General features: G+C 38.3%; 1 protein-coding gene across 1 annotated transcript; it reads right to left on the bottom strand.

The window, feature by feature from the left end:
* Positions 1-5478: 5478 nt before the first annotated feature.
* On the bottom strand, positions 5479-15502 carry LOC100695187 (aggrecan core protein). The gene is made up of 16 exons (XM_025905024.1): positions 15423-15502; positions 15251-15328; positions 15095-15145; positions 14739-14848; positions 14504-14638; positions 14024-14135; positions 13657-13683; positions 12187-12311; positions 10904-10966; positions 7382-7409; positions 7235-7306; positions 7097-7147; positions 6396-6505; positions 6181-6309; positions 5963-6074; positions 5479-5860 (listed from the first exon to the last, which is right to left on the bottom strand). Exons 2-16 carry the CDS (start codon positions 15309-15311, stop codon positions 5778-5780), a joined length of 1269 nt encoding a protein of 422 aa, XP_025760809.1. The 5' UTR covers positions 15312-15328; positions 15423-15502; the 3' UTR covers positions 5479-5777.

The following is a 15502-nucleotide window of genomic DNA, read 5'->3' as shown; positions in this document are numbered from 1 at the left end:
TGGGGTACCCTCGGCTTCTCGGCCTGGGGCTCGGTCACTCTGGCACAGCTGGCTGCCGGCAGAGCTCACGGGAACGTCACTGCAACCCCCCCCCGACTTCTCCGCGGCTGCTGAGTGACCCCTCGTCTGGGGCTCTCCTCAGCTCTTTCTGGGATAGTGGCGCGGCTGTCCCTCTGTTGGTCTTCCTTGGTCTCTTGTGTTCTGGGAGCCTCTGGATGTCTGGAGCCTTGATCTCCTCCATACCTGCTTCATGCCCTGGAGGACGGGGCTGTGGCTCCCCACACCCTCTAGCAGATCATTACATGAAGCAACCTTTTAAATACAAGCACGCTCATGCTCACAGGTGTACACACGGGGACTCACACACACAAACTACACCCTTTTTGGCTCCTACCTCAAAGCACACTGTGCGCTGTCGATCCTACGTGCTGCACAATAATCTTTAGTTTTTACTGTTATATTCCCATAGATCATCGTGATGTTGTTTATTATGTTGCTCTTTTTTTTCTTATGCTGGTTTTCTCTTTTTTCTTTCTCAACAGGTGATCCAGGTGAGTGATATATGTATTTTTTGTCTGCTTCTTTTGTTGGTTTTTGTTTTTTGCCCTTTATCCCCGTCCCTCTTCCCCACTGTTTTTCTTTCCTGTTCTTTCTCCCCTTTCTTTTCCCCAGTCAAGTCGGTCCCGTATTTAACAAGTGAAAATAAAATAAACAATAAAAGGTGAATCAAATAGACCATTACGGCAAGGCTGGGATGGTCCATTTGGTAAAGTAAATCCGTTGGGCATCTTTCTTCGCCTTTGGACAATAATTCTGATGGCAAAAGAACCAAACGGGACAGGTTAAAAAAGAAAAAAGAAAAGAAAAAAAAAAGAATTAAAAAATAAGTGTAGTGCAGGTCAATGATGATTTTTAGTGCTACTATCATCTAGTTTTAATTCTGGTTCTGTCTTGGTTAAGTCCTAAGTATTCCTGATTTTGAACTGCTGTAGTCCTGTTTTAATTCTGGATCAGTTCTGGGTCTGGTTGAATTGGGGTTTAGTCCGCGTGTCTTCATACAGCCCTGATTTTGTTCTGCCTTGCTGCTTAATTAAAAAACTAGTTTAAGGTGTCCTGCATATGTGATATATATTTTTTCCGATATGAAGTCATTCTTTTTTGAACAAAACTCAAAACACAGCCTAATAAAACTTACAGTCATTTCTGAATCACATGATAACAGCGCCAAAGACAGATGGGAGATTAGCCTCAGTCACATAAAAACAGAATTCAGACTTTCTCTCTCACACACAGAGAGTGAGAAAGAAAACAATGGTAATCATGACAGTCAGAACAAAAGTATTTTATCAAGCCAGTTGCTCAAAAAATATGATGAGTTTCCCACACACCAGCAATAGCATGACCGCCATTATTTCTTTTCTTTTTTTTTCAGCTAGATGGACTTTGTTGTCTGAATTCTGAACATTGATTTATGTGTTATCCCTAGTAATCTCAGAGATGCAGTTTTATTTATATCGTGCCAATTCACAACAGCAGTCGCCTCAAGACTAACAAAGAATTTTGGGACTCCTGATGGCAAAATGGGGTCCATTGTGTACCTGAATTGTCCGGTGACCAGTGATGAGCGTAACGCATTACAGAATAACCTGTTACTGTAATCACATGACATTTTTCTGTGTAATGAGTTACTGTACTAAATTCAGGGTTGAGTTACAATTATGTCTGTGCTTGCGTTACAAACGCTCTTCAGTTATCTGCACACCAGGCAGCGAATAATGATTATGAGAATATTTTGGTTTTTGTGTGAAAGGAGGAAAATGGTGGAGCAGTCTACAGCAGAAATATAGATGCTTTTTAAAATTTTATTGCACAAAAGGACAAGAGCTCAATGGTAAAATGCAAACAGACTTCATCTGGTGAGATAGCAGAGGGCTGTTCAGTGACTCTGGCCTGCAGCAGTGATGCTAACCCAGCAGCTAATTATGATTCAGCAAAAGAATCACGAGTAGAACTTCAACATCATCATCATCATCATCATCATCCATTGACTTCTTTTGAAAATCTTTAATGTATTTTTTTTAAATACATGAGCACAGAAACTACAGAATATTTGTAAGTGAAAAGTTTTCATATGAGAAACTGGCAGGCATTTTAAAAGAGAGCTGATGAAATGGCTTCATATCTAATGTTGACTCCTTTTGAATGTTTATCAAGACCTTATCATATATATTTAAATTACAATATATGTTCATAACATCACTTTATTGCATTTTCAGTGGGCTGAAGACTGCTTCTGTTAGCTGTGATAATTTATCTTGTTCATTCTGTCTGAACTTCTGCCATTGGACATTTGTATGGTTAAAACATGAATCCATCCTGTTTGTTGAAATGTGTATTTTATTGTCTTATCAGAAGGGCATTAAAACACCAATCAGAGGCTGCAGAGAGGCCAGACAACGGAGCACAGGTGAGTGATGAGAGTTCAGTTATTCCAGTCAAAACATCCTAAAACATAATGTTCAGACTTCAAAGTCACCAATTAGCTCAACCCATCACACAGACTGATTACATCCATTGTATCAATGTTCACCCATATTATTCATCTTGTACTTCCACATTCTGGCTTTTCTGCATTAACTTATGAGCAAAATCAAGACACCTTGAGGTAGTAACAGATGTTTAACTGTAAGAGGGGAGGAGGGAAGAAAGTTTTATGATTTTAACAGTTTTATTTTATTAGTTCCATTTGCAAAAAGTCAAAAAGCCCTAAAAAATGTTCATCCATGTGTTTGACAGACGGATGAAATTCAATATGCTGCTGTACAATTTGCTACCACCCGGCCAGACGTTGCTAACTCCAACTTCAGCTCACCTGAGCGTGACAGATACCAGGAAGACAGTGTTATATACTCCACCATGAATGTCAGAAGTGCTAGAAGGTGAGCAGCTCTTCACACAGGATAACTGCACCTCAAGTTTAATGTTTTAATACTTCGTGTACAATAGTAGTATCATTTTATTGTTTACTTCACAGATCAAAACACAAAGCTGCCGTGGAGGATGCCTCTGCACTGTACAGCACAGCTCATTAATAACCGAGTACTTTGCTGTATGTATGATCAATTTTGAAATGTCTCTTTATATTTTCAATGTTAATTTCTGTTGCTTTATCTCACCAGTAGTCAGTTGGAACACGGATTTTATTTCCCAGACTAACTGTGTGACAATTCAGCTTAACTGTTGTTTAAATATCTTCTTTAAAGTTCAAAGAGACAGATTAGTGATCTCTGGTGCCACCTTGTGACCAAAATACTTTGTGCTCAACAAAAAAAGTAAAGTTGTGGCTGTCTCAGGTTTTCCAGATAATAAAGAAATGGTAAATTCTTTAATTGGTATTTTATTGCCCAACCTGTCCTGTATTTATAAAATTTCTGTGTACAGTAATGTTAGCAGAAAATTGCCATTTTTGGTGACCCATTGTAAAAGCTTAATTTTTTTATAGTCAATATTGAAAAAAGTGAGGAATGTTTTCTGTTATTTAATGTTCTATATGTATTTAATAACTACTTAGTTGTATTATGAATAGTAATTGAAGTGGTATTTATCAATAGTGTAAGTAAACAGCAGCAGATCAGTGATCAGTTTGTATTTATCAATAAAAAAGGAAAAAGGGGGATGTCATGATATGCATGAATATTTGTTGAATCAGATGCAGTTCATGTGGAAGCCAGAGGGGGGAGATGTTTTGCAAATAATGAAAGTTATGGCAGAAACCTGAGAACGCGGGGTCATGTCTGCTCCATAAAGCCATATCGTAACATCAGTAAAGAGTGACTTACACTTCTGGCCCATGTGTAATAAACCAGATGCTGGGGTTGTCGATTTTACACTTTAGGGTAACACTCAAGCAAATGACCAAAGACTCTCAGAATCGCTGCTTTCAACAGGTTTTACTGGCAGCAAGGACTGAACCATACAACATCTTTGCCTCCTGGGTTACACAATCAGTGTTGGAATATCCCACTGCACGTGTAGTCACACTGGACACTACATGGTCTTATTTTTATTAGCCCTCAACGCAGCTGTGACCTGCTTTCAATTAGTTACAGGCTCGGTTTCCTTTTCATCAAGTCTTCTTACAAGTACGTCAGAATTATCTGCTCTCATGCAGACATACGTTGAGCAATGGTTTAACAAAAGTTTCCCTCAAACCATAAAGGAAAACTGGATTTAAACTGAACATAGTAGTGTTGGATGCAAGTTAAGGAAATACGAGTATAAGTGTGACTATGGAGGACATCTCCTTCAATGTTCACAATTACCAAAGTGAATAACTACAGGCATTTCTCTCAGTCACCCGATTGTTAGGTGCAGAGATGTCAAACCAACCAACAGTAAGCACAAAGGCCTTCACAGCTTCTTTTTACTCTACTCTTTGGATAGCCTCCCCAGCTGCATAAGCTCCATAGTGGAAATATTATTGGCCAACCTCTCCATAAAAATTGACCAGGGCGCAGTATCTCCCCAGGTTAATTTAGCAGCTAGAGCACAGAACTGTGAGATAAAGTGGCACACGGACTGATTACCCTGATGTAAATGAAGTAACTGTGACTCCACCTATACCTCATTAAAAGGGGGGAACAAAGGTTTTCTCTAACTCCTCCACAAACAAGGCTTAATTACTGCAGGCATGAAACTTGCCATTGTAAAGGGCTGCTGTCCACTCCTGGACCAGACAAGAGGGGGGTTAACATTGCAACCTTAGCGTGGGAGGTGGAGTATTTACAAGGCTGACATTCAAAAAGCATATCCAGAGTGACAAGTAACCTTCCATTCCACTTATCTAGCAGTGCAATCCGGAGTTCCTCGCTCAACGCTGTGGATTGACACTGCAATGTGGTGATGGATGCAGAAAGCTGGATGATCGTCTGAGCGAGGGATTCCAGCTCAGTGCTCTGTCGATCTACCACATCACGGAGATACAACACTTGGGCTTTTAATTGTTCGAATCCTGCTGGGTCTATGTGCGGCTCAGACATCCTGTCACAATCGGGAGGATGCCCACGGATTATTAATATTAAATTGGTGCGCCCGTTTAGCGATAAACTAGCTAGACCCAAAGTCGACAAAGGCTAGCGATGAGTTGGCAGAGGGACACAGGGACTTTACTAACACCCAGTGCACTGTGTTATGAGTGATCCACGGACAGGAAGGATGAATGAACAACTCTGGGTAACAGCACCTAAAGTAAGCAGCGGCTGATGGTGTTGAGAGTTTAGGAGCTTCTGGCATAAGGGAAACAATGTCTGAATGGAGAACAGGTGGGTGATCTCCCTTTAAAAGCCAATCCTCATGGTCACCTCACCACTACTTTACACCAGGACGTCCAGGTTAATGTTAAATTCTCCAACTTCAATGAATGTGTCTTATGAGTGCTGAATATGTATATTCCTAAACACAAGAGATGTAACACAGACAGATGCTTGACTAAAAGCTTTATTGCTGCATAAAACAAGTGAAAAAAAATGAAAAACAGAAGAAAGAACAGTTTTCTAAAATCAACGCTGTAGTAACACAACCAGTCTGCTCTTGTTAAAGACACAAGGTCTTAAAAGACAATGCAGTTTTTGTTGATTTGTCGTTTGATGTTTTAATTGGGTGCTACAATGAGAGAAAAAATGTAATGCTTGAAAATGAAATAAAGAAATTGGAGCAAGCAAAACACAAACACTATTGTACATCAGTTTGTGTTTTTATAGGAATTTCATGCTTCAGTCTCAGCCCAGGTGTCTTGAGATTTTCCTGGCACAGATAGATGGCAGACGTGAGTCACACTGCAAATCATCCCAACACTTGGAACCTAAGAAAGTACAAGTGCAGAAATCAGTAAATGTGTTTTTATTTTTTTTTATAAGTCATTCATATATTAAGCATTCATATTAAATGTTGTACTGTGAATTACCACTATAATTTATCTGCAGACAATGCTGATTGCCACAGGCATTATTAGGCTCTCCTGGGCACCAGTGTGTATAGCTGAAACAGCTCCCATCAGTCCACGACCAAACATGTTTCTAGAAGACAGAAGTTGATTGCATTATTTCAGGCAGGCCAAAAGATTCTGCCTAACCAAAGTCTTGTGAAACAGAAAAAAATATTGTAATGATTGAATAAAAGTACCCCAGATGCATTAGTTCCTCCAATCCAAGTAGTTTTGTAGCCATAAGGGCCAGTCAGCTTCTGAATCAGATGGTACTCGCTGCTGCTGTGCACAGATGCAAGGTGGGCCCCCATGGACCTGCACTTTCTCTTCAATGGCAAGAGACAGAGAGAGCAAATGTGGTTTAAGATGTTTTTCTCAAGTACTGAAGGCAACACAATTAAGAGAAACTTACCTCAGCGTGAGCCCAGTTCATGGCTGTTGGAATATAGACAAAGCAGCGACGATTGAACCGAGTCCAACCATGAGGACAACAAGAGGACATGTTGACCTGGTCACTTATTCCTGAAGGAAAATAGATAGTTTTATATGTGACTCCAGCTGAAATCGTATTTTACATTATTTTAGATAATGACAAATACAATGAAAGAAGAAAACGGGGCATTTTTACTCCTTCACAGTTATAAAGTGTAATTATATGTATGCAAGTGTCATTTTTTCATAATTATTAATCATATAATTCTAGTTATTACAGTAACACCTAATCTGTTTATACCCCTATTTTGAATAAAGTTTAGAAAGTCCTTTTACAAACAATCAAAATCAAGAAAGATGGTAAATTTAAGAATGAGGTTTAAAGGTGAGGTTGAACAAAGTAAGTTGCAAACACAATTTCAAAACACAAATTGTCATTAAAATGTATAAATATAAATAAAGAATAAAGTAATAATAATAATAAAATAAAATAACAAAGATAATCTTGCTCATATAATTCTTTTCTATATTATATGTTGGGTTTTTTGTCCTTTCTCTTCTTAAAATATATCATCAGTATTATAAACGAGAAGCACATCATGCAAAACACAGGTGTGTTTTTTCTTCTTGTCTTTAGACATGTGATTAGTTTTGGTTAAAATCAGTAAAATGTCCACTGACCTGTTGGAATTAAATCCCCTGCACCACTGCTGTCAACTTTATCTGTAAGAACTAAACAATTTAAAACATTAAATGGTGACTTATTATGTAAAGAGGTACAAAATGACATATACTTACATCCTTTACAGCAATACTCACAAGCAGCAGGGGTCAGAACCATCACTGCACAAAGAAGTACAGACACAAGCAGCAGCTTCATGGTGCCTCTGTCTAAAACAGAAGAATCTAATTACTGTCAATTCTTTAAAGAAAGGAGAAAAGATCATTAAAGAGTTTGTACCAGACCTTTTGTAGATGGTCTTCTCTCTTTTCTGAGTCAGCCAGTAGCTTTAGTCTTCACCGTGGAGGTTATGAACAGCTCTGGTACCAGTGTTTATATACTCTTATAGTCACATAGTTGCAAAATCAGGAAATAACAACTTCTTTCTCAACCAAATAAAAAATAATTGCCTCTTCCCTAATTTGATTTCATGCTGATTTAATTTCACATATTAACTGATGGTTGACAGAAAGGTTCCAAAGAGTCCAACGACAGAACACCTTATAAAGCTTTCTTGTTTCACAGGAAAAGTTACCGTGTGAAGGAGAAACTCTGTTGAAGGAGATTAAAACACATTGTAATTATTGACATTATGTCATTATTATGTTTCTAGAGATCCAATATATAATTCAACTTCTTCTCCCTGGTTAAACGTCAAAAAATGTATTGCCACCCCTTGATGTCATCATTGTGACTGAAAATATCATTGCCTTTATATATAAATTGGTAAATGAAAGTTCATCATGTTCCCTAATCCCCTGCTCTACATGGTGTTCTTCACTTTTTGGAGCCAACATCTAAACTGGGTCCAATAGACCCACAAAACCTTTACCTTTAACTTCTGCTACAATCTTCCACTACAGTCTTTCAGCGTTCAAACCTTCCCGGGATATCAGCCACTGTAAGTACCTGTGCAGGAAGCTGAGGTTGCAGTGCAATTTGTACAGCATCACCTGTGCTGTGGTCAGAGGATATGGTAGCAAACCAAGTGGGCCCTCTGCTGCACAATATTTCTCTGCTGCACATTGGAACATAATTGTTGCTCTGCTGAGTGGAGGTCTCTGGTCCCACAGTACACTGAAGGTCAAAGGGTTTGATTATCATACCTCAAGTGCATGTCTAAGAAAATATCACAATAACTTTATCTACCAGAAGCATCTTGGCACAGTGGTGCCAACCAAGAACAAATCATAGGTTTTGATATGCTCTTCTTGGCAAACTGTATGGTGAAGAAAAGAGATCCCCTTAGGACATTTTTTTCTCCATAGCTCCCTATCATTAGCTACACAACTTTATTTACATTGACAATAAGTCACTGTGCTGTGTGGAAGGTTTGACTTTTGACTCTCACAGTTTTGCCAAACTAACAAATATTACAACTAAGCATATTTTGTCTTTATGTAGGACCCTGCTAATGTTTGGGTCAAAGACACATTTTTTGCCACTGTAAATCACCACAGTGGATTGTAAATCAAACAATCAATATGTGACTGAAGTGCAGACTTTCAGCTTTAACTAAAGAGGTTTTACATACATTTTGCACGATCTATTTAACAATCAGAACCATTTTTATACACAGTTCACCATTTTCAAAAGTTCAAATTTAATGGGACAGTTGACTGATAAGCATGGCCAGATGAGGCCTACTCCCTTATTCTTTCATGACAAATGAACTAGACATAATATCTGAAGTTGATTCAACTGTTACCTGTTACTCAGTTGTATTGTTATTTCAATTAGGAGAATATCGTAAATATGAGAACTAAATTTCTCAGGCAATTTAATTCTTTGTCTTATAAATGAATTAATAAAACTATCAAGTGAAAAGGAGAACTGTTGTGTACATAAAAGCGATGATGAAATTAATTTCCCTTTGTCAAACAAAACAGAAGTTACAAAACTCCATATTGTCTAGACAGATATTGTACAACCCCAGTTCCAAAGAAGTTTCAATGCTGAATAAAATGTAAGTAAATAAATAAATAAACAAAATGAAATAACTGATTGATTTTCGAACTGACAAACCCAGATTTTATCCATAACTGAGGACAGAAAACATACAAACATGGGGCCAAAGCTGATTTAAAATGACAGGCAAAATTGCAAAATTATTGTTTTGTGGTCCAACAAATTCAAGTTGTTTTTGGAAAACAATGAAAGATGTCTAGGACGTTATGTTTCGGTCCATCTAACGCCACCAGATTGCTCCTCAGACTGTCAAGGAGATCAGTGATGCCATGAGTTGTAGGGTACATCATGGTACCCCATTTGTAACAGGTTCAACACAGACAGCCAAACAAACATTCACGCTCACATTCATCCCTATGGATGTAGATGTATCCTAACATGGATATCTTTAAACTGTGGAAAGAAGCCAAGGTGCCCAGAATGAGCACAGATAAAGGAAGAACATGCCAAGTCCACACAGAAATGCCCCAGTTATATGCTGGATTCTTCCTGCTGTGAGGCAACAATGCAAATCACCACCACAATACTGTACTGCGCAGCTATAAAACACCATGTAATTCTGTTCTTAAAAATTAATTCTGATCAAAGTATTGATAAAACATATCTATTTTTTAATCAAAAATTCAACCAATTAAATTATTACTTCCTTTTTTCAACATTACTTGCATCACTATTAAACCAGTCATTCTCTGATAACCCTCTAGTGAATTACTTAGGAACCAAAATATGCAATTTCCTGTTTTTTTAAGCAGTTTCATCCAGTTTAGGGAAATGGTTCCTGCTTCTCATTATTAGCAACATCAAAAATTGTCATTTCAAATTATACATTCGTCTTTAACATCAGGGTTTTTTTAGTTTTGTTCTGTCCCCGTCCAACTGGACAGGTATGACCGTACGTTGATGTTGCATGGGATGGCCACAATAAGTATCTGGACTGATGCAATGAAAAAAAAGAGAGAACAAAACATGCAACTCTCGAGAGAAATTATAGATGTCATGTTTTCCCTACGCAGAAAGGAGATTTGGGAGATGGAGTCCAATGTCTCTGAAATCCAGGGGGTTGGCCTGCTCTATTTCTTGAAGAACAAGCAGGACAGACTTTTACAAATGCATTTTCTATAACAGAAACTGCTTCTCCAGGCCTTCCTGGAGGTCTTTCAAGCGACTAACCCCTTTTCTTCTGGGCTTTCTCCACAGGTTCCAGCCATTATAGACACCACAGCCAGCTCACCAGGGGCTGCACAGGCACCAGGGCAGAGTTGCCAAAAACAGCAGGTGCAGGGTAAAGTACCAAGGTCCCTATCACTAAACTTTATCTGTAGATGGGCCGCCTTTGATTAACCCTTTGTTTTGCCTTATCACAATAGGTCATAACTTCTGACTGTAGACAGGTTTTGGTTGCTGTATGAGAGCAACACATCTGATGATGCTTACTGCAGATATGTGGTATACATGTCATCCAGAAAATCCACAACAGGTGGTGAGTGGGAATTCCCCCCAGGGTCATTGATAGCTCATGCAAAATAAAGGAGGAAAAAACCTATAAAAGCCTCCATGACAGCCTTCTATCTAAATAATTACTGTTGGTGCACTGTAAACAATTTTCTGGAGGAAAATAAAATGTATTAGTAATATATGAGGAGAATAGGAGATTCAAACATTGCTGTTATTGCTGGTTTTGGTAAAGGTCATGAAAGATGTGAAGGAGTACTTTGATATCTAAAGTAGTTAAGGGAAATCCCACTTTCACTTAAGTACAGTGGCAGCGGATGTAAGCTGGAGATGCAATGACCTTTAACCTGCAGGTGATCCTCTTCACTGACCACACCATCTGTGACGGAGGGCTCATCTCTCCAGGCATCCTGCAAAGAAACAATCATGTTTTTTAGAACACCAAGTTATTTGCTCTTCTTAAAACAAATGTCACTGTTCAAAAACATGCAGACATCACTATACACTGTGCAGACAGTGGGGACCCTCTGAACTAAGTTGGGATATGATCTTTCAAGAAATGCAGATCAAACTGCCGTTGTTTGTACTTACTTATATGGCATGTCTAGTCAACAGCAACAGCATAGTGTAGTCATATCTCAAGTTTAATAACAGAAGACAGGAAACGTTCAGTAAAGAAACAATTTCTTCAAGCCAAAGCAAAAACATCCAAAAAGAAGTAAAACAGGTTGGTCTAAAGTTCAAACTGAAGATGAGAATGTTTTCACAGTAGGCTATTCTTCACTTGCAGACTGCCTGCAACATAAGTTCCAGTTTCTTGCTGATATCCCAGTTTGTTACTAACGCAGGAAATGTGAAACTAGATTAAAATAGCAAAGCCCAGTATTTATGACCTAAAACCAACTACGGTCATTTGGCAGCTGAAGTTACAATTCATTTAATTTTCCCACTCGTGAATTTGTTTTAGCATTCTGCAGTGGGGAGGGAGCCTGAGCTAGTGCATGAGGAGATACTCACCTCAAAGCAAAGCTTGGGTATCTGTAGCTGTATCTTATAAGCAATCAGGTGAAGAAGAGAGCTGAGCTTTTAACTGATCCTCACCTGGTGGCGAGTTGGATCAGGTTTCAGAGGAGCATGCCGGACAGACCTAGCACACCCAACCATATAGTGAGGGTTCACTTGGGACGCCTGGCAGATGTCCCAGTTCAGGAGATCTTAAACTCCAAGTTTGTAAGCTTTCTGAGGGAGGCTGGAGACATTGAGTCAGAATGAACAATGACCTGCACCTCCATCTGTCTTTGGGGCTTGATTAACCATCACGCGGTGGTCTCCAACTCTCACTGGAGCAGTTCATAGCTGAATGTGGAGAGGCAGGAATAATCTGCGTCAGGGATGAATTACTGCCCCAAGTGTAGGAGTTTAGGTATCTCAGGGTCTTGTTCATGAGTGAGCGGAGAGGGGAATGAGAGATCGGCAGACAAAATGGGGCTTCAGCTGCAGCGATGCCGCCGGTGCACCATTTTTTTAATGGTGAAGAGTCCTTAAAGTCCTTCAAAAGGGCTGAGAGTAGAGCTACATTTCCACATCGAAAGGAGCCAGTTAGGGTGGTTTGAGCATCTCAAAAGGATACCTTTTTTGTGAGGTTCTTTTGGGCATTCCACCAGGTGGAGGCCTCGGAGCACACCCAGGATGCACGGAAATCCCCTGGATAGCTGGAGAAGGTGGCTGGGGGCAGGGGGGTCATACCCAGATCCACTGTCAGTGTACTTAAGAGAAGTTGGGGCAATGTTACAGAATTGAATCCATTGTATTTGGATTCAAGATGTAATGCCAGGACCAGAAAAAATATTAAATAAAATTTTACAACATACCAAGCTTCTGTGTTTGAATGCAAAACCAGTGTGTTGTTTGAGCTAGAGACTGCACTTGTCAAGGACCTGGGTCTGAGGGACCAGCATGTCACACATTTGACGAGTTAGGAGTGAGAACGTGTTGGAGGGACCCAGGGTTCATGAGCAGTGTGGACTCTTATTATGATTATTATTATATGTGATTTAGCTGCTCTGTAACTTGCAATACAACATTATGGGAAGCCTAAACTTAGTTTTAAAATAATTAAATCTAAGACTTTTTTCATTATACGGCTATTAAAGTTTTTAATTATGTAACATATAAATATACAACATATAAATATAAATATACAAATGCCATTTGTAAAGTATTATTAAATAGCACAAGCTACAATAGTGAGAATACACTTGTTTGTTGTTCAGCCAAACAATGTCCAGTATTTTTACTGATGTACTTTTTTGCATTTAAAAATCAAAGTTGGACTGACTTTAACTGCATTACAAGAAATGCTGTTAATTGTTGTTTTTGAATCATACTTAAATACAATGTTTGTATAAAGTGTTGTACTCTCAAGTTCAAGGATGATGAAACATAATGCTATTCAGTTGTATTTGATTTTTATGTAAGCAAAATTAAAAACAGTAAATCACCACAATTTTTTTTAAATGTAATTGAACTTGAAATGTTTGTCAGTGGGTAAACATTTAGTATTGCTCACTCAGAAAAAAACAATCAAGTTATACCTAAGTGCGTTGTACTCACAATGATTAAGTTGTCCTAACTTACTTATCTTGAGTAAGCTCTACTCAGTTTTCTTTTTTTTAATGAGTTTGCATATTTTTTTTAAGCTCAGAGAACTAGTCTGGTTTTACAGTGCTGATGTATGTGAAATTTAAGAGTACATTAAGCATTTAAATGCACAGACCAGTTTGATTCAATGCTTAAGATTTTAATGATGAAGAAGATGAAAAACAACAATTCATTCTAGGAAATAAAGATTTGCCAAAAGCATTCTTTCAAGTACACATGCAATTTGCTGCTGTTAAAAGAGCAACTCCAATTTATGTCACTTGTCGCTTCATTCCTTGTGCAGCTTTACAGTAAAAGAAAAGAAGTAAATCAAATCAAAAGCAGATTATTTTTGTGATATATGAGATTATTTGCTTTGTCGTCAGGTGGGCCATGCTTTCATGACAGCCAAGGAATCATCAGATGACCCTGACACAAATAAAGGGGAATCGGCTGTCACATGTCCCATCATTCCAACACTTGCTTCCTGTAAATACACAAAATCATCATGAACCAAAATCACAATCACATGGAGAAATGGTTACGAAATATCTAATTATTTTGTTCTGTATAACAATAGCATCTGATGCACACTTGTCTACTGTGTCATCAAAACACTATGTAAATATTCAATATGATAAAAAAAATGAACTTCTGCCTTGTTAAAAATAAATTACACAATTTGTTTTAAATTTGTGTCACTCATTACTGTTTGTCACATTAAATGCATAAAGATTATTAGGGAGATTCTGGGTATTGTTTCCTTTTTTCTTTAACATTTATAGTGCTCATACATTGTACTCCCAGGGATTTCACAGAAGGTTTACCTGAAAAATTCACCAGCAAGCAATGCTCGTTTCCCCTATGGTTGTTAGGTTCTCCCTGACACCATTGCGTAAATGTGAAACGGGTTCCATCCATCCAAAACCAGTAACCCTCCTAGAAAACAGAAAAAGCAGACACGAATACACTTAAAATTAAGCTACAGTTCCAAGTTCTAAATGTGCACCTATAGACAATAATATCAAGCATAATTATAAAAGTGTTGAATATTCAGATCCCATCTGTTTGGCCTCAGGTTTCTTCCTATTAAAAAATGTTTTTCTTCCCCACTGTCACCAAGTACTTGCTAATGGAGGAGGATCATCTGACTGTTGGATTTTTCTGTATTATTGTGGAGTCTTTGCCCTACAATATAAAGGACCTTGAGGCAGCTGTTGTTGTGATTTTGCACCATATAATTTTTTTAAAAGGGTAGACTCATCTTCCAACTGTCAGACCTTGTATAATGATAAGTGATATTATACCTGTTGAGCATCTGAGCCACCAATCCATGTTAGTCCACTTTCATGAGTGGCACTAGATATGACGCCTCGAATGAACTGATACTCCTCGTAGCTGTGTACAGATGCCAGGTTTGCATTTATGGTCTGGCAGATTCTCTGCAATGGAAATCAACAGAGTTTATAGAAATGACAATGTAAACAGAAAGATTTAAGATTTCACAAAGACTAAATGATAAATTCCCATCACTGCTTTTACCTGCGCCTGAGACCAAGTCATTTGATGGTTATTGTAGAGAAAGCATCGATTCCCATACTGAGTCCAGCCGCTTGGACAAGATGCTGCTCTCTTTGCAACATGATGTTCTCCTGAAGACAATCAAAGAATACTGAATTACTTTACTGTAACAGAAAAAAAATGTTAAAATATAAATTCATGAAAAATATGTTTTTTTCTAAGTGTTAAAGATGAACTTTTTTTTTAGCTATAAACGTACTTGTCCATCATACATGAAAACTAATTTATGAAAACTGATATAGGAAAGCTGATGTACTCTTGTTCTGTTCAGCATGATAAAAATGTGATTAGTTTTAGTGAAAAAAAAGTCCACCGACCTGCTGGAATTAATGGCTCTGTCCCATTACTGGCCACTTTAGCTCGACGTGCTAAACAAATTACATCAGCAAATGTTGATTTTGATCATTCATTTTCAATTTAATACATTCATGCATAAGATGTATAGGTGATGCTCAGCACACTGCAATACTCACCAGCAGCAGTGCCCAGAGACACCATTGCGCAGAGAAGTGTAGACACAGTCAGCAGCTTCATGGTGATGTTTAGTTTCTCTGTACAAAAAAGAAAATTCAAAGTGGCTGGTAGTTTATTACAGAAAAGATAGACAATAGTCTGACAGTTTCCAGCAAGCCTTTGATATAATACCTTCTCTTCCTTCTTATCAGTATCAGCTTGTATCTTCAGCCTTCCCGTGTGGAGGTGTGGATCAAACCTGACACCAGCAC

This window comes from Oreochromis niloticus, linkage group LG3 (assembly GCF_001858045.2).
Source record: "Oreochromis niloticus isolate F11D_XX linkage group LG3, O_niloticus_UMD_NMBU, whole genome shotgun sequence".
NCBI classification, from domain to species: Eukaryota; Metazoa; Chordata; class Actinopteri; order Cichliformes; family Cichlidae; genus Oreochromis; species Oreochromis niloticus.
This window is presented reverse-complemented; position numbering and strand designations above follow the sequence as displayed.